Source organism: Pezoporus wallicus, unplaced genomic scaffold (assembly GCF_028554395.1).
Source record: "Pezoporus wallicus isolate ANWC-B61680 ecotype Strahan unplaced genomic scaffold, APGP_CSIRO_Pwel_v1 contig_8000, whole genome shotgun sequence".
NCBI lineage: Eukaryota > Metazoa > Chordata > Aves > Psittaciformes > Psittacidae > Pezoporus > Pezoporus wallicus.
In genome coordinates, this window is record NW_026635009.1 from 528,071 (window position 1) to 547,537 (window position 19,467).

A 19,467-nucleotide genomic window follows, 5' to 3' on the forward strand; every position below is an offset into this window, starting at 1 on the left:
TGCCCCTCAGGCACCGGTTCCCAGCAGTGAGCTCGCTGCCTGGACGTCAGATCTGCTCCTTTGCCACGGTTCCGTAAGTGTAAAGCTGCGTACACGAGTCTCGAATAAAGCATACATCACTGCTGGCTTTTCTCCTCACATGGCCCAAGAGCAACCGGCAACCGCGCAGGTGCTCAGGTGCGCACCAGCCCCGCACAATCAGGCAGCGGAAACCAGACTGCGAAACAACAGCAAATTTGAAAAGAAAACCCCATAACGTGCTCACATAAGCAAGCGACAAGGAGATAATTAGACAATAAGCGAACAGCGCCTAGTTTTCACTTGTCTCTTAATCATTGCAGCAATACTGTGCGGTACATCCATAGTGCGACCTAGACCAAAGCCCAGCAAGACACAGTAACCTACTTCTGCGTGAACTTAAGACCACGAGCCAGAGCCCGGGTACCTTGCGGCCACCCACGAGCCCATCGGCGACCGGCGCGGGGAGTCCGAGCGCGGGTCCCACCGCAGCTTGCCGGCCCTTAACTGCAGGGGCAGGCCCGGCTGCGGTGGCACCCGGGCGGGGAGCTCCGAGGGTACGCGCGGACCGCAGGGAGGGCGGTGGCGGCGGGCGGGCCTGCGAGGAGGCGGAGGAGGCGACGGCGGGCGGAAGAGGCGGCAGACGATGGCCGGGGCGCTGCTGCGTGGCGGAGTGCGCCGCTTCCCCTGGCTCTGCAACGTGCTACTGTACGGCGGGCTCTTCGCGGCGGGAGACGCGGCCCAGCAGCTGTGGCGGCGGCGGGGGCAGCCGCCCGACTGGGCGCAGACGCGGCGAGTGGCGCTGGTGGCTCTCGCCTTCCACGGCAACTTCAGCTACGTCTGGCTGCGGGCGCTGGAGCGGGCGCTGCCCGGCCGCCGCCCGCCCGCCGTCCTCGGCAAGGTGCTCTGCGACCAGCTCCTAGGCGCCCCCGTCGCCGTCCTCGCCTTTTACACGGGTGAGTGGTGCCGCCGCCCGGGCACCGCCATCTCGGGGCGGCGGGAGGAGAACTGGGGGGCCGCACGCCGAGGAAAGAGCGCCTACCGAAAGAGGGGCTGTGCACGCCGGGCTGGCCGGGTGCCCCCCTACCCTCCGGGCGGTGATCGCTGCGGCTCTTCTTCCGCAGCCCCAGGGCCGCCGGTGCGGAGCTGCGCGGTGCTTGGGCAGCGGGCTGCCTGCTCTGCTGCGCAGCCCTGCCAGAGCTCGGGAGACGCCGCAGGCGGAGCAGAGCTCGGAGCTAGGAGATGGTCGGGACCCGCAGGCGCCGGTAGCTCCGCCCGAGGCTGTGTACACAACAGCCCAACACGCAGAGCTTTAGGCACCGAGTGCTGTGCCAAGGAGAGCCCTGCGCTGAGCTTGGTTGGGCCCTGCAGCTGTTAGTGACAAAGAATGAAAAGCACCTGAAAAGGATTATTCCGTTCTTGTCTGCTTGAATTGCTCTGCTCAGTTCTCCGTATCAGCTCGCTCTTTTCCTAAACACAAACAGCTATAAATGTAAGGAAATGCCATAGTTCAGCAAATTGTACCACCTTCTGCTTTGAGAGTATGTAGAAATACAGCGTATTAGTACTGTATGATCTTAAAAACCATCGAGTACAAAGACACTTGAGTGTTTATTTAAAAAATAAACATGATGGAATAAGAAGAATAATAGGTGAGATTAGTGTAAAAAAAGGCTGTCATTTAACTTAAATGTCATGTGGAAGAAGAGCAAGATGTGTGATCTTTTTGCCTGGCATTGTGACATCTGCATTTTATGACCCTGACAGGGAAATAATTCAGTTTGTGATTGGAAAGAAAGGAAGGAAGAAGTATGCCAGATACTCTCAAAATCCTATCTGCCTGTATCAGAATGTAAGCAGAGAGTTGCCTAAGGACCAACAGAGTTTGAAGGATAATGAATGGGATGGTAAAAATCCCTAAATTGGGTAGCAGAATTGTGTGATTCCAAAATAATGTTTGATTGAGAGATACCAATCACCTCATGGCATGCAAATACCTAGAAGGATGCCTGCGTTGGACTAAGCAACTTTGGGCCCCTTCTTATGTGCTTTTGATTTTATTAGATTTGCTAAAAGCATATTTTCTCATACCTTTGCAAAATATGAGTCATGTCTTCCAGTTAGGGTGAGTGATCTTAAAAAAGCTGCCTCATACCTTAGAAAGATGCAGTCTTCATTTGACACCTGAAGATTCTCATCACACAAGACACATGAAATATCATTTAAAGGGCTCAAAATAATAAACTCTTTAAATGATATTTCATGTGATGGGAGTTCACTCTGTTTCTGGTTTGCATGTGTGTAATGTCTAATTTCAAGTCATACTGCTTTTCTCTTGATCTTGGGTGGAATGGTGGGAGCCTGGTGTGAGGTTGGGTTTTATTGGCATCCGGAGGAGATTGGATGAACTGGAATTTATTTAAAACTTTGAAACATTGTATGTGGAGAGTTAAACAATTAGGTTTGAAACTGTTCTGGTTGTCAGTACTAGAATTTGGATTTGATACAATTATTTGTGAAGGAAAAAATAATGCTTATGGCTGAAATTAAAAAGGAAAATAAAAATCAGGGGCCCTTCTCTACTGCCTTCAGTGGTCTGTAGGCACCTAAACTCCTTTGAGGATCTGAGCCGCTCCTGACATTTCCATAGGGAACAGAGTGTCTTATTTTCTCTATCTCAAGGGTGTAAAAGGTTCCATCATGCCTGTTCCACTCTATACCACTGGTGAATTATGTGGCAGTGGAACAGATGTGATATACCACCTGTACAGTATATTCCTGGTGATCTACAGTGCCAACGTTGAGAGCCAAGTCAGTAGCTGAGGATCTCTGATGTAGCACTGTTAGGTAGCTGGAATGGTATCTTTTCTTTCTAAAGCTATTGTAACATATTCTGAGAAGAGTTTGGGATATCATTGTAAAAAGTGAACACTTAATTTTTACATTTTTCTGATCATTGTAAATATTTTGCCACCAGGTATGAGCATCCTTCAGAAGAAAGAGGACATCTTTTCAGACTGTAGAAAGAAATTTTGGAATACATATAAGGTGAGGCAAGTAGTTCACTTATCTCATAGCTAAGCAAAACAAGAGTATTACCAGATCAAATATTCGAAATACTCATTCCTCCAACAGCTTTCTCTTACTGCATTATTTGATTATGTGTAGGAGGCTTTAAGTACCAGCAGTCTTGTGAAGGCAGGGTAGTCCAGAGCAGGTACTTCTGCCAGCTGGGAGAAATGATGCCATTTAAAAAATGTACAGTATTTATATACATAACACTTGCACCCAGCTCTGTTTCCCTACAATACAATGCTGATTAAGATTGTACTACCTTTTATCTTAAGAAGTACCTCCCTCTGTTTAGTTAGTAATGTCATTGACAACTCTTACAGGGACACCTGTTAAAATCACTAATTATAGAGACATCTTTTTTAGGAATCATTTTCAGCCTGTACTTTTCAGTGACAGTCTTATCACTTTCAAAACCACAATACTCTTGTTTTAAGATGACTTCGATATAAATAGCTGGATTTGGTTTGACTTTCTGCATACAGAAGAAAAAATTATCTGTGCTACTTCAGAGCTTGGCAGATTAAGAATTTTAAAGATTTCTCAGGTATAAGAAAATGATAGATTAGCAAAAAAAAAAGTTATAGAAGGAAAAACTGTGATGCAATATGAATTTCTCCTCACACTATGGACTTATATGGGTAGAAAAGGATTATTTTTATTCCTGTGGAGGATGATTCTAAAAACAGTGCCCACTATATGCTATCAAACCATAAGGTTTCTATTAGCCTTCTGTTCTATGAGTAAATTATCCATTGGGTTTTCCAAAAAAGCCTGCATATATGAGTAACTGGAAAGAGCATTGCAAGTGTGAAGTAGCGTTCAGTGATATTTTTCATTCATGGCTGAAACAAATGTTCACGTATTTAAACATTTGTTCACCCATCTGGTAAAGGAGCTTATGTATCTGGTGTCAGGTGACTGCCAAGACTTAACTGTGCTTAGAGTTTCATATTTAAAATTAGTTAGAATAATGTGTTTGGAAACTCCTAGCATAGAGTCTCATGAAGATTATTAGAAACTTAATATTGCAACCTCAAAGTTAAGCAACTTAATTTAAAATTGAACAGGTTTTATTAACTTTACTCAAGTATGTTTCAGTCTTTTCTAAATGTGATAAGAAAAAAATGAATCTTTGTCATTGAACTCTGTAAGAATAACAAATGATTCATTTTCATTTCAGACGGGACTGATGTATTGGCCTTTCGTGCAGGTGAGTTTTTAGGGTAACTCAGCCTTGCCTTCTCATAAAACCTGATCTGATATGGTCATAGCATATCTAACCCAGCGAGAAGTCAGTGGAGTTGCTGGGTGTGTAGGTGTAAGACCTCACCATGCCTGGAGCACTAACTAAGCTCTCTCTCCTTCCAATGCAGCTGTCAAACTTCATTTTTGTGCCTGTTTACCTGCGAACAGCTTATACTGGGCTCTGTGGTTTTGTTTGGGCTGCCTTCCTTTGCTTTTCCCAACAGAGTGGAGATGGCACAGCAAAGTCAGCACTTACGTGGCTCAAAAGAGAGGAGGTTAATGCAGATGAAGATTCATCAGAGAAATAAGAACTTTAGTTACAAACACAGTCTAAATTGTTAAACTGAGTTTATGGAAGTCTGTAAACTGCACTGCAGCCTCATTGCTGTGTTTAAAATAAGCAGTCATCTCAACATTTGTTGGTTAGTATAAGCACTGGAACAGTTTGTCTTTGTGCCTGTTTATTTTTCATAGAAGAGGCCAATTGTATATTGGCATTTAATTATTTTCATGCTGCCAGCCCATCTCTTCTGGGAACAAATGCCTTACAGGGCAATGTAAGCGTTTGCACATCATGTTGGACCTACTCACTGGGGAGAAATATTAACTAATTAAACTTACAAGCAACTTGTAATTGCTAGAAAAAGAGGAATAGAAGGTTAAATCATCAATTACTGGACTTGGTAATTGTTACCAGTGCAAGATTGCTTTTGCAGAACAAAGTTTAGTGGCTTTCTTATCTAAAAAGTGTCATTGAATCTGTTTAATCCAGAGAAAACAGAAGTGCTGTGTTTTGCAGGGACCACTTTTCTGTAGGGGCAAGCTTGCTTTATTCTACATATAGAAAATAATTATTTCATAGAATGTACAAACCTGAAATATATTTGCATATCTTTTATCTTAACTGTGAGAATAAAGATAAATAACTTCAATCAGAGTTCTTTGGGGTGGATGCTGCATATGGACACCTGGGGGAAGAATCAGTCATAAGCAGCTCCTGCGTGATAGAACCCAATGAAACACTGCAGTGAGCTTTTGTTGTAGGTGTCAACGGCTTCTTCCTTTGCCCCTCAAGGGTCAAAGTACTGAAGAGTACATGGGAGTCTTGACACTTTGACTCTTTCCTCCTACTTCATTATGTTGAAAATATAATTAAGATTTTGAAGAAAAAGAGTATGGGAAGAAAGGTAACGTGAATGCCAGAATCCATCTCAAAACAATCCAGCTGTATGTAAGGAACTACCGTTTCTTCTTGAAACAGCTTTTAAACATTCCTATTCATAAAAGACACTGTGTAACTACACATAGGAGATGGTAAAATTATTTACAGATCTGCTTTGTCAACAGGGGATCAGGTCTGGATACAGGTGTGCTCTTTGGTATTTTCTAAATGTGCCTCTGTATCTCAGAACAGGTACTGTGCAAATGTCTGTAATTGCTGGAAGTTGAAATCAGACCAGTAAAGGAGCCCTTGTTTTATTTAGAATGGGATTTAATGCCTTGAAGTTACTAAATAGTAAGCTTGAAACAGTACCTGATTTAACCCATCTTGATGATGATTGTAAGAAGAAGACTCAAGCATCTTTGCTACAATAATAATAAACCACGTTGAGGAATGTCTGAACTCCTCAGTCTTGTCTAAACAATAAACCAAAGCCTGCTTAGGCTATAAACAGACATTCCTTTGGCCAACAGCTGTACTACTTAGACAAGTCACTGCAGTTCCATCTTCAGCTGCACAGGCAGACTTGGAAGAGGACACCTGCATACAATCTTAAGGTGGAATTAATTTTAATTGACTTTGATGTCTATAGTGTAGACTCTGCAACTTGGCTAATCAGTTTAAGCTCTGTTTATAGTCAGTGGAGGAATACAGACAGTTGCAGACATCTGTTTTAGGGTACAGTGAATTGTGCACAGCAGGGATCTATTTCTTCCCATTGATAACAGACAATCTCAAAAGACTGGCTGCTACATAGATAGCTTCATTGTAGGTGCTTATAATTGGTGAGTTGCATTCCCCTGTTTGGTGTCTATCTTACATGTCCCTGTGGGAGCAACTTGGTGTTGCTGCATGAATTGTGTGAATTGGGCAGTCCTGATGCTGGACATCCCAGTAGGAGTAGAAATCCACAAAGGAACTGACTGCATTTTATCTATCTATTTAAAAATGAAAGATGAGTGAATAGATGATTTAGACAGCTAAAGTTATTAAATTGTTTTAGTGTGTATAAAGTCCTCAGGATAAAGAAGCAATTTCATTAGTGGTTTTTTGTGTTGATATTTTCTATTCAGTGAGACTTGGAAGTTTCAGATAAGGTGTGCTCATTAAGTATTTGACTTGTTTTTTACAGATACTATTTATTTTTCTGTTTGTGCCTTAAATGTTTAATGATTAATAGAATTTGCTTGGAGAAAAGGAAAAGAACAACATTGCAAGGAGAGTGAAATAGCAGAAAGGTGTTGGTTTGCTGTAAGCAGTATGTGATGTTCTGCTGAAACTCAGTGCAAAAAGTACTTCTGCATGAGTGTTGTTGGTAAAACTTAATCCCCAGGTGAATAAAAAATTTAAAACTGTTCTCATGATCTGTATAATGCTGATGCTTTTCTTCAGCAGGAGTATTTAATGAATGGAAAATCCATCTTTTATTTTGAATGGCTTAAAAGCTTATATAAGCTGTGTTTTATTGCCGTATGCTTTTGTGCTGCTAGCTTTTTGCTTGAGAGTTTGAGCTAAATCCTGCTTTGTCTTCAAGTTTCTCTGACTGTGGGCTTCAGGGTTTCTCTCCATTTTCTGAAGTACACTTCTTTCATGTAATGGAAGCCTGTGGCTCCTACATTTCAGTGAACTTCAGATTGTGCGTAATCCTTTCATTCCCTTGTTTCTCATGTGAAGGGGTTTGAGAGTTCGGTAACCCAAGTCCCTTTTCATATTAAAAAAATCAATGCTTTTTTTTCCGTTTAATTGAAGGCACTGACTGGTCTTACGAATATTCCAGACCTACAGAATAGAAAACATGAAGCTGTGTTGGGACAGATTCTCAGTGCACACTAATGCGCCTTCTAAAGATTTTCTTCCCCTGTCACTATAGTCTGAGGACCTCACCCCTTACTTGTTAAAGACTTTATTATTTCTCAACAGTTTTTTTTTGTTAAGAAGATCAATTTCAGAGGATAACAAATGGTGGAGGTTGGAAAGGACATCTGGGTGTCCCGTCCAGGTCACGTAGTCCAACCCTATTTGATACATGTGTGTAAACTTTTTTTGATTCTTCTGGTAATTCAGTTATTTCTTGAAAAAAGGAAAAAAAATGGGTGAGACTTGTCCTAATTGTCTCTCCACTCCCTTCCAAAAGCAGTCACAAGGGCTTTATGACTACTTCAAGGAATTGCACTGATCTTACTGCCAGCAGATTTCCATAACCAGAAAGATGAACAGAATTATACAGCCTGTAGGTGCTCAGAAGGAGGGGACATGCTGCCAATAGCTGCTAGGCATGCATTCAGGTGACATTTTCACGTCATGGATCCTTTCTAAGAGCAAATGGGATGAGAAGATATTTATATCAGGTGCTTTTCCAGCTTTGTGTTATTCTGCATAGATATGGAGATGTAGTCTGAATTTGATAAAATGAGAATTTAAAAATGTATTTTTCTACAGCATATCTTTTATGCAAATGAACCTCCTGTGCTTACTAGTATGCAAAATACATCCTTTAAGGCTTAGAAAACTCACCAGAAGGCCTCTGTCTTTTTCACACAAGAAACAACCATCCAGTAACACAGCATAAAATAACCGGTTTCATAATGGAGCGAAGGTGAAACTGCCTGTAGTTTGTTACCCTATCTGGCATGTTCTCTGTATAGCACAGCCTTCAAAATCTATGCAGACTCAGCCCTCTGATTCTGTGCTTTTGTGCTCGTGCTGCCACCTCTACTGCTAGTGCCAGTCCAGTGAGATGTGCAAGAAATACTTGAATTTGACTAAAATAATTAATTTCAAGTTGACTGAAAAGTGTCTGTGTTTTTGCAAAAGCTTAATAAACATTAAATGCTGTCCTTCGGCTCTGTCTGTCTTTAACTAATGGATGTATAAACAAAGCCAGGTCTTATGCAAAGTTCTCATGGGACCTTTGTGGACCACATGCAGCAGAAAGCTCAACTGGATGCCATAGATCTTAACACAGCAGCAGAGTAAAAGATGAGGGATTATTCACTCCCTCTAAAGGTTTGTTACATACATTAAGTAATCTGCTACTTCTGAACAAATTCTGAACAGAATTCCCATCTTTCAAAGCTTTATGCTGAAGCCAGTGGACTTAATTTTTCCTTTATTAAAAAGAGGTAAAAATGTTACATAATAATCTGTTTAGATAATTAGTACATTTCAGAAGGAGCAGAGGAATTCAGGCAGGGAAAAGATATAAAAAGCTTCTAAACAGAACTGAGGTTAGCCATGGGGTCCTTACTGAAGGACTACTCTCAGTGTAGTTTATGTGGGATATTTTGGGAAGGAAATGGTTCAGAAGATTGGAGGCTGAAGGGAGTATTCCACAACTGGAAGAGAGACACCACCTCAATTCCCTGCAGTAACTTCTTGTATATTTAGAAAGAGGAGAAAGCTTTATGGAAAGGTTTCAAACTGAAAAATTCTGCTTCATAGACTTTATGGTCAACAGGGACAAAAAATGTTCATTCAGTCTGAATCCCTGCATAATGCAAAGCAAAGAGCTTTTCCCGAATCAGATCAGCGATGTTGAATCTTGTGCTATCTTTAGAAAGGTACCCAGAGACTTCAAATAATGGAGGATCGTCTACATCTCTAAGAAATTATTAATGCATTTTTATTAAATTTTATCACCCATCAAAATCGGTCTAGTCTTAATATCCTAATACATTGTTACTGCCTTTCTGACAAGATTTAAAGAGTTGGTACAGCAGGCAAAGCCCCTGTATGCATGTAGTGGTAAACTGTTACAGTTTTTGTTTATTTCTTGGATAAACTATACTGCCTTTAGGTCTTGTGAAATCATTCTTCAAACTACTGAATTTTTTTGTTTGCTGTGCAACCTCTAATTTGAAACGTAGACAGTAGTGCTTTAAAGATTAAGCCCAGTGACCATTTCACATATGCCTCACACAGATAGTACTTCTTTTCTATTTCTGCTTAATATTCCTATGCTTCAGCAGCCAGGCATGTGCTCCCTTAATTTCAAAGTTGCGCTGAGATTTCACATTCAGTTGCCAGTCCACAATGATGTTAAAGTTACTGTACTCCATTTTAAACAAGAAGGAGGAGTGCAGATTACTTATCTGTGAGTGTTGCATATACTCTCCAACATCATCCATCCTAACAAACACTGCCTTTCTTTTTCTGCAGTTTGTTAATTTAATGTGGCAGTGCCCAAAATGCTTGCACCAGGTATCCAGGTAGAAAACCAGACTTAATTGCAAAGAGTATAGTAAAATGCATCATTCTCCTTTATGCAATGCTAGTAACAGTTACAGTTAATCTGTGCTGAGAGAAGTCTCAGCACCAGAAAAAACTAATGAGGTGTGGAGTACGTTCAGAAAATACATTGTCAAGGGCAGCTCTGCTGGAGCAGTGAGTACAAGAGAACTTCAGACACTGAAGGATGAGCCTTTTTGTTTCCTGTGTTCAGAGAAAGCCAGTTGTGAAGGGGGGCTGTAAAACAACAGGAAAAAAGGGCAGGAGGTCAGAGTCCACGAGACATCTATGCAAATGCTCCCCTCTGCCAGAAGGCCTTAAATATGGGATCTTGATGCAGTCACCCTTCTCTATTTTACACTGTCAAGACTGATTAAATCAGAGACCAAGAGGAAACATGAATATATAGCCTAGTAGGTAGTTCAGTCACCAGAGAGATAGGGAGAATGGGAATACGCTGTTCCTAGTTCAGTTACTGTACTTTATCCAGTTACAACAGAAGTAAAGTGCATAAGCACTCAGATGTCTGTGATAAATAGTGTCTGGCCCATATGGACTCATAAACCATGCACACAAAGTTCTACAACACATGAGATCCTTTATCTGTGGAAGAAGTGTCAGCTTCATTTTGAATTGTGTGTCCTTTTACAGGGTATAATTTGGCAGCAAGGTTACAATGTTCTTGCCTAGAATCAGTGTGCACTTAGTGTGTGCATACATAAAAATAAACCCTCACACTATTATTTCTTGATCTGTCAGGAAAGCAGTCTTCCTCTCATTGCACAAATATTTAGAAAATAAAATACAAGGTTTTTGATGAGTTCTTCTTTCACCTCTAGTCTTTTCCTTTCCCTTCTGTGCTAGCCTGGAGAAATCTACCTCAGTGCCTAGTTCCCTGTGGTCCTTTCATCTTACTGTTGCTTACGCCTCTCTGTGAAGCAAAAACCATCTTTACTTCCCTACTAAGGGTGTTCAGCTACTTCCATTTCATGGATCATAAACTTTTACATCCAAAATGTAACAAGACTTTAACTGCAGCTGATTTGCTGTGATACACCAGTGACACTATTTTGTCTAGCTCAGAATGATCATCATATAGTAATGAATTATTATGTGTTCATAGTAACTACACCTGATGTGATATGGCAGTTACCTATACAGTGTTTTGCTTACTGTTTTGGGGCAGGAATTGAAGAAAAGATGGAATAAAGGTTTGCTACCACTGATGGTCAAATTTAGAGAGAAATTAAAGTAATAAAAAAATCCTTTCAGAATTCAGGGCTGTGACATTTAAAATTTCCAGCTCCAGTGAAGGGGGTAGTGAAATGCTGATGGACATGGCTGGTAGGATGCCATAGTAATAGAGAATGTATACTGCATAGGAACATGGATCAGCAAGAAGCTGACATAGTCTTTTTGTGTTTTTACATCTTGTAAGCAGTATTGCACTCTCTCTATAAGATCCAAACACATAGGTAAAATGGAGACTTACAGAAAGTCTCCTTTGCATTTGGACTAAGTGAAATGAGGAAAGGCTCAGGCCCTACGAGAGCTGTGCTTGGTGATGCATGCTGCTGTGACTGCAAATTTTATACAATATGCCTATAACTTTAAAATGGACATACCCACAGAATATTACTTATGAATATTACTTACGGCTCACTGTGTTTGCAAGGCTCCTAAAATGGCCCAGACCACTTTATCTCAACATCTAAATTTACTGAACTCAAACTTCTGTTTTTCTCTGTAGCTATGGCCACCCGTCACTGGCAGAAAACCCACTAGCACAATACTGACTCACCTGTGCAAGAGCCAGTCGAGTCATAGTGCTGGAGCTGGCTCCAAATGCCAAAAATAAGACTCTTGCATAGATAACTTCACTAGCCACGGTATTAGTAACATATCTGACAGATGCTATAACAGCTTTTTTTGTAAAATTTGTACCTTACAAGGAGAGTGAATGTAGAAAGCAGTTACTAAGGCAAAAACAAAATGGGAAGGAAAAGCGTATAGAGAATTACGTTTCTGAAATCTGTGTTATGGTCATGAATGCAGCCGTTGGCCTGTGTGGATTGTTTCCATTCTTTCTAACAGACATATGCCCTTTCTCTTCTGCTACTGCATCTCCTGAATTTGTGCTGTTTTTTCTAACCTTATATATTAAAAGTAGCTGAGATAATTCTACGTAAGTGGGAAGTCCTGTGCCAGCTTTAGTAGTCTGTATTAGTCACCTCCCAGGAACATTTGCAAATAGGCTCAGTACAGGTATGGACACGACTGTCAAACACAGAAACTTAAAAACTTGGCATAGCTGAGTGTAGACCATTGATTTATCAATTCAGTTTCACCCAAACCGTATCTTAAACTAGGCAAATGTTTAAGAAGCTATGTTCAGCCTAGACTGTGTTTGGGGAGCTCAGTACTGCAAGGCTCTGGCTTGATTTTGTTATAGGAAAAGCAATTAAGTACTCTCCTCCTTACAGTTATCTAAATATTTGTAAGACCAGACTCAACTTCACAGCATAGATCTCCAAATCTGTATAAGAGATAGGCAGGCAGATGCTGTAGCTCCAGTGCTGCTGCTTAACGTTTATCACACACAAGATTTCCCTAGAAAAACAGTTTCTACAACATGGAGCACTTCAGTATAGTTCAACCCAGCCCCTGTGAATGATGTCTTATCTAACACATGATTAGTGGCATGCTGTTCACTAAAATCTGTTATTAAATGCTTCTCTTTTGCTTCCATAGTTCCACTAGAAATTCAGCTTTGGAGAAATAGTGAGTTGAATATATAGTCAATCTTTTTCTGAGTACATGTTTGCTAAAACAGTTAATGACAAATAGAAACCAGCACTACATTCATACAGTATTTCACATAGAGACATTATTAAAAAAGAAAAAAATATATCAGAATAAGATGACATTTAATAGGTGTTCAGGTTTAAATACTTATGAACATTGAAATATTTGGATCACTGCCATACCTCAGACTCATGACATCATATTCAAAGTATCTCATTGCCTTTCAACAACCTTATTAGAATGCTGTGCTTGCCCACAATACACACCACTTTTAAGCTATAGATGCACTTTTCTATCCTCATAGAGATCTAGGGTAGCTGTGGAAAAGGACCAACATCCTAGTTACTTTACTGTGAATATTGTAATTATTTATAAGGTTACTTTAGCCTGAAAAATATTTTTAAAAGAATGGTTAATATATGGAAAGCATGTAATTCTAAATATATAAATATAGAAAGGGCACTAACTAAACATGAGCTAGGATTCACAAAAAAGGGAATAATATGATAAGGACTTGCACTGGCTTGTGAATCCAGGCCCTCATTCTGCACAGTACTGCTACTGCAGATCCTGTTGCAAGTGCAGAATGTCAGAGGCCAGGCTTCTGAGAGCTCTTTCATGCTAGCACAACATTGAAGATGGAAGCTTAGAGCAAGAAAATGTTTTCTGTATCGAGGATCTTCCTGTAACTTTTAGCTATGCCATCCCCCTCTTTTTAACTAGATATATTTAATTATGACTCTTTGAAAAGCAAATGAGATTTACTCTAGTCTAATACAGATCTTTCAGGAAGAGTGGTAACACAAATGTGTAGGAAATATACTTAGAATGACACAGACCTGATTTTCTGTGATAACTTGAATTCACAATACAGTAAGATTCCATTTACTCAGACAAGCTCATGCTGTGTTATGACACAAGGTGAGGGACATTTAATGCATTAGAACCATTTTCTCCCACTATGTAAAGCTGTCTGTATAGACTGGTCATACTGATTTGGGAAAAGGTGAAGTGCAAGATACAGATTTAGCACTACAGCTCCCAGGACAGCACGCTGCTGCCGTATCACATACAGCCACAGCTGCAGAGCTGCACAGATCCTCAGTCATTGGTAAGCACTGTGCTGAGTGAAGCTTTGTCTGTTTACCCACAGTGCTCACCCTGACCATGTGGCCCACCAGTATGTAGTGGGGATCCTGGCCGCAGCAGCCTCAGACAAGCCCTGTGCTCGGTTATGACACTCTCATTTCTACCCATGCCACAGGATGAAATTGGTTCCTTGAAAAAGTTAGTTGGCTGAATTTCAAGCACAGATAAATGTTATTATTGCAGGGATTATTTTATATGAATGGTGCCCTAAAACAACATTACGTTAAGGGCTTGTGTAGATTCTTCAGCGTAATTGTGGCTCTCTGTCTTCATCCCACAGCAGCACTACTGCATGGGATCCTGCAGGGGAGGAAGCATCATGAAGCTAAGTGTGTGCTTCTAAACTCTGGCTATCAGGTTTCCCAGCAGACGGGCATTTTCCTTGAATGCTCTATCACAGCCTTTCCTTTTTGTGCCATGGATGTTTTTGTGCTGTGCATATGCCTGACGAGTGAGGTTTGGAGGTGGCAGAGACGCAGTAGCACAGTGGTGTGATAGGTGTGGAGGCTACAGCCCACCATGCTCCTAACGCATTGCTGAAACGCCTTCTGGGATGCAGGATCAGAGGTACCACAGGGTACCAGGAGTAACCAGGAAAATTCTAAGGATCTGGACCTATGGAGAACCATAATGGGAGATGAAGATTCAAGAGGAGGTCTTTTCATAGGAAATAAGATTAGCCATGACATCACATTAAGGAATATGGTAATTCTTCCAACATAGTAACGTTTTGAAACAAGATTTATTGCTTAAAAAGATATTATAGGACAGATTCATATGAATCCCATGATTTATGTTATGCAAATAGTCAACTTACATGAGCACAGTGCCCCTTATGGATCTGGGCATTAATGCATACAAAATGGAGTAACTGTGCATAATCAGAGAATCATAGAATAGTTAGGGTTGGAAAGGACCTTAAGATCATCTAGTTCCAACCCCGCTGCCATGGGCAGGGACACCTCACACTAAACCATGTCACCCAAGGCTCTGTTCAACCTGGCCTTGAACACTGCCAGGGATGGAGCATTCACAACTTCCATGGGCAACCCATTCCAGTGCCTCACCACCCTTACTGTAAATAATTTATTTCTTATATCCAATCTAAGTTTGAACCCATTACCCCTTGTCCTATCACTACAGTCTCTAATGAATAGTCCCTCCCCAGCATCCCTGCAGCCCCTCTTCAGATACTGGAAGGCTGCCATGAGATTTCCACGCAGCCTTCTCTTCTCCAGGCTGAACAGCCCCAACTTTCCACTTAATTTCATTTTGTTTCATCAACCAAGTTGCTTTTATTATAATGATAAATCTGTAAAAACCCTGGGCAGAAGTTTAATGCTTTGTTATTTTTGTGTTAGAACGGCTATACTGCCTGACAAAGAATGACCCTGACTCTTACCTTCACTGCAGTCAGGGGAAGTAACCACAAGAGCAAAGTGCACCTCTGGTTTTCTACCAGGCATTATCTTACGAGCAGTGAAGAGAGATCTGAATTTTTATATTTTCTTCCTTAACAGTGCTTTCAGCAGAAGAAAACCAACTTTTGTGAGTAAAGAAATGCATATATATTGCTGAGGTACACTGAAGGGAGTCATCAATAGGGGAGAAATTGAATTCCACTTGCAAGTGCAGCAGTGACAATGCTCCAAAGTTGCAACAGCAAAAAATACTCAGAGCATTAGCAAAATAATTGGTACAGACTTAGGGCTTAGTATTGCAAAAACAACTGTGCAAATGAACTCAGCAGGATGGCTTCCACATACCTGCTCTTATGATTAACAGTGCAAGGCTGGGCCCATACTGGATTTTGTGACTTTTTCAAAATGGGCAGATAAAAACTTCCTAGTTACAATACATCACCTTATACATTCATTACTTTGTGTAACTAAACTCTGCATCCAAGTTTCTAGCCAGTGGGTGTTTTTCTCCCATAGTAACAAATGCAGAGGTTTAAATATTCCATTTCTAGGATCATTCCTCCATCTCCTAAACAATGCACTTGGATTATAATTACCTAAAAAACTTAAAGGGGTGGATTGAAGTTAAATAGTCTTCAGAGCCACCAAAATTGGCCCTTCTCCGTAATCAGCCTGTTTCCCTTAGTCCAATTCTCATCCAGATCCCAGATGGGCTCTTATGTTCCTCCCACACTTGTGTTCCTCATTTCTACAAGTGAGTCAGTCCAGCCCACCCCAGCAGGCAGCTGCACTGTCACCCAAAATCATCTGTGCAGAGTGCTGCCACCAGCTTTTCTGCTTGACTTAGAGCTGTCTTTGGTCTCCATCTCCAAAGGTTAAAACCAGTGAGGATGGAGCATTGCACAGTCAGCAAGTGCTCTTCCAGCATGTCTGGTGCTCAAATCATGGCATATCCATGGGAGCACAGCTGATAGAGAAAAAACATTCCTAAATGACCTCCTAAAACATTGTCCAACTCATTTTGTTAGTCAATTCCATTTTTCTGGAAAGGCAGAGAAATGGTCACAGAGATTTTCAGAGACAATTTTAAAACCGATGTGGAGTTGTTCTGTCCTCCAACATGTCAAGTGCCCCCCAAACAAAACTGGTTTTGGGTACAACCAGCAATGTGCATCAGCCCAATTAGTAACCACTGAATACAGAGACAGTACTTCTGAAGTGTTGCTGACTGAAGGGCAAGACAAAGTTTGTAGGCAAAAGCAGGTGATACACAAACAGCCTTTCATGCACCCATCATGTATTCAGCATTGCCAGTACCCCATGACTCTTCATAAATCAGGCAAGGAGTACTAAATCCCTGATTTGCTATGGGGCAACTTGCCCAACTCCTACTTTGTTGCCTTTACATCAGAAATGATACCACACTCAGTAATGTGTAATGGGATTTCACTAGCAAAAGTACTGTCCAACTCTAAAATGCCATTCAGGGATTTTATCCGTATAACCTCTCCTACGGTTAAAGAAAAAAAAGAGTAACAATTATCACCACATTTGTGCTTTCTCATAGTCATTTCCTCCTCTTCTAATCCCAGCAGGCTGTGTAAGTAGCAAAGCTGCATGATTATGAAAAATACATACGGTTATGAGAAATACAAAATCCCATCACTTGTTTGGGTGCTGCCCTCTGGCTTTTGGCAACACGATGCTGGAACGTTATTCCGTTCAGCACAGGACTTTCAGGAAAGCCAAAGGCTGCATGCACAGCAACCTGAGATGTTAGGTGTGAATGGCTGTAGATTTTAACCACTATTCCCCAGATGGCTTAGGCCAGCAGCTCTGCTCGGCGCTGCACTGGCCACAAGGACAGTCCTCTTGTGCCCTGGCAGCGAGCGTATTTACTGAATCTCGCTTTCCCGAGTCGCTTCCGCTATGCGATAGGAATGCGCACGGCAGGTGCAGGGATGAGCACACAAAACCAGCTACGCAGGGACTCCGAGCTGCATGGCACACAGCTGTACGGGGCAGCCTCCTTACCCAAGCGGCAGGGACGCAAACGACCCGCCCGCAGGCCTGATCTGCGGGGGTGCGTGCAGTATGTCCCAGCCCCCCGCGGGGGTTACAGCTCGCATTGTTTCCCTGCTCCCCCCGCCCCAGCCCCGCTCTGAGCATGTGCGCAGCGCCCCTTCTCTCCCGCTCCTCCCTCCGTCCGCCCGTGGTCTCTCGTTCCGCGCAGAGGAGCGGACAGCCGCGCGGCGGCTTCGCGGTGGTCGGCTCGGGGGTGCGCTGGGATGGAGTGAATTGCGGAGCCCCGCGCCGCACGGCCCGGCCATGGAGCTGAAGAGGTCCATCTCGGCCAGCGCGGAGGCCGAGAGACCGATGAGGCGCTACGGAGCAGTGGAGGAGACGGAATGGAAGGCGGAGGCGCTGGGGAGAAGTGAGTGGGGGGCGCGGGCCCGGCTGGCCGAGGCAGCTCCGAGCGGCGGCGTTCATCCGGTCCCCGTCAGGAGAGCACGCTGGCGGTTCCTGTTAACAAGGCGAAGCCGCCGTCGGCTTCTCGGGGAGGAAGGCTTGGGTGACCATTTTGCCCTCTATGGCTGGTGCTTCTCAAGGGGACTGTGTCGGACTCGAAGGGCTTTTCTCCGTCGAGGGACCGGGAGGCAGAGGGCTGGAGCCGGGCCGGTGCAGCTCCGGGCACCTTGCGGAGCGGGTTGCTCGTTCGCTTCGCGAAGTGAAGCGATGAGCGGGTGGCTGAGGCAGGGTGACCGGGAGGTTAGGAGGGTTTTAATGATGGCTTGTCATAAATATCTGTAGTCTTTAATGTGCTTCATGTTTGAAAGGCACAGATGACAGCCTCGTTATTTCCTCCCGTTGTTTCAGGTATAGGGCACGGGAAGACAGCACTTCGTTCACTTCTTCAGGGCTGCACTCTGTTTATGAGCTCAACAAATACTCTGTGGCAGAAGAGCTTTCTTGAATTCGTAATTTTCCAGAAAGCAGCAATTGACATAACCTTTCCAAAGTGTTGATGGAAAGAGTAGTTAAAAAGATGAATAGCTGCCAGTTCCAGTTATTCAGGAGACCTCATCTCCCCCAGGATATCAGTTATTATTCTTTTATAGGCATATAGTTAGGTATAACTATCTTTAGTAAGCCTAAACCCCTTCTAATTTTCCTTCAGGCAAGAAAGCTTGAATAGACTATGACAAAAAGCTCTCTAAGAGTATAAAGAAAAATATTTTCCAAGTTTCATCAAGTGCTTGATTAGGCTACAGGAGAAAAAAGCTTTATGTGTACCTGTTGAGACACCTTCACCTTGGCTGATGCCAGGGTTGCTGGTGTTCTTGATTCACCGTCCGTCTTCTGATGCGCATCCTGAAGCCTCACCTGGATGCCTTTTGACGTCCCGTGGCTTTGCAGCATCCTGGTAGCAGGTTTTGGCCAGCACTTTTGTTATGTTTAGACGTTTCAGATACCACTGTATCTGGAATCATACTTCACTTCTGGCTTCTGTTTTTCATGCCTGTGTTATTGTCTGCTGCATGCTGATGACACGGGTGTAACTCTCCCACTCTGATGCTTCAGTTGCAGTGTTGGTTTTGTTGCAGTGCCTGGCAGAGGTTCAGGACTGAGTAACTCCACACTTTCTAAAATGGAATTGAAGGGCTGAATTTACTGTTGATTGGGTTGGTTGAGTCAGACACATGCAACAGTTTTGCAGGTTCTCTGGCAAGATGCAAGCATTTGCTTTTCTTGTTCTCATAAATATGTCTGGTTTTGCTCCAGAGCTCAGGAGCCGAGTGCAGTGCAGCACTTGTAATAATAGTAACTGTAGATAGAGGTGACAGAAGGGCTACGTCTTACAAGCTTTGGACAAAAGATCATCTGCTTGGCAGAGGGCAGCACAGAGACAGAGTGGGAGACTCAATCTGCTCAAAAATATGTGCTCAGCACTGAGCTTCCACCCAAATCACAGCTTGACCAGGTACCAGAATGAGCTGTTGATAGGACTAGAACCAAGTGCGCAGATGTCTGCACCTTGGCTCTGCTGCTGAGCTTTGAGATTCAGTTTAATGAGAATGTTTCTTTGTGAAAAGTAGTAAATTATTATATTAAGACTTTGCTATTTGAGTAATTGATGTTTTGTTTGCTGATGGTCTTCAACTTCCTTTAATTTTCTTAAAATGCTGTAGAAAATGCTATTTATGGGAATTTTTAGATGATCCCTGCATATCTTTCCTATTTTAATACTTATGCTGACTTCTGGTCACACTTCTGCAGCGATTAAAAAGAAACAGACTTTACTAT

At 42.5% G+C, this 19,467-nt stretch overlaps 3 protein-coding genes across 5 annotated transcripts in view; 2 read left to right on the forward strand and 1 right to left on the reverse strand.

Moving 5' to 3' along the window:
- The window catches only part of PDXDC1 (pyridoxal dependent decarboxylase domain containing 1), a 103,718-nt gene that overhangs the window by 29,784 nt on the left and 54,467 nt on the right, over nucleotides 1-19,467 (reverse strand). The gene's annotated exons all lie outside the window — the stretch shown is intronic.
- MPV17L (MPV17 mitochondrial inner membrane protein like) lies at nucleotides 444-6,134 on the forward strand. Of its 3 annotated transcripts, none has more exons than XM_057407427.1 (4): nucleotides 444-974; nucleotides 2,996-3,066; nucleotides 4,274-4,303; nucleotides 5,686-6,134. In XM_057407427.1, the coding sequence occupies exons 1-4, from the start codon at nucleotides 665-667 to the stop codon at nucleotides 5,785-5,787; spliced, it is 513 nt and encodes a 170-aa protein (XP_057263410.1). In that variant the 5' UTR covers nucleotides 444-664; the 3' UTR covers nucleotides 5,788-6,134. The 3 variants fall into 3 exon arrangements, with proteins under 3 accessions (XP_057263410.1, XP_057263490.1, XP_057263326.1); XM_057407507.1 differs by lacking the exon at nucleotides 5,686-6,134 and adding an exon at nucleotides 4,563-5,275; XM_057407343.1 differs by lacking the exon at nucleotides 5,686-6,134 and adding an exon at nucleotides 4,467-5,275 and having other exon boundaries at nucleotides 448-974.
- BMERB1 (bMERB domain containing 1) overlaps nucleotides 17,417-19,467 on the forward strand; it is a 48,485-nt gene continuing 46,434 nt past the window's right edge. Inside the window, exon 1 of the mRNA XM_057407214.1 lies at nucleotides 17,417-17,596. Coding sequence (XP_057263197.1) covers nucleotides 17,491-17,596 — 106 coding nt within the window. The 5' untranslated portion in view covers nucleotides 17,417-17,490. The remainder of the gene's footprint in view (nucleotides 17,597-19,467) is intronic.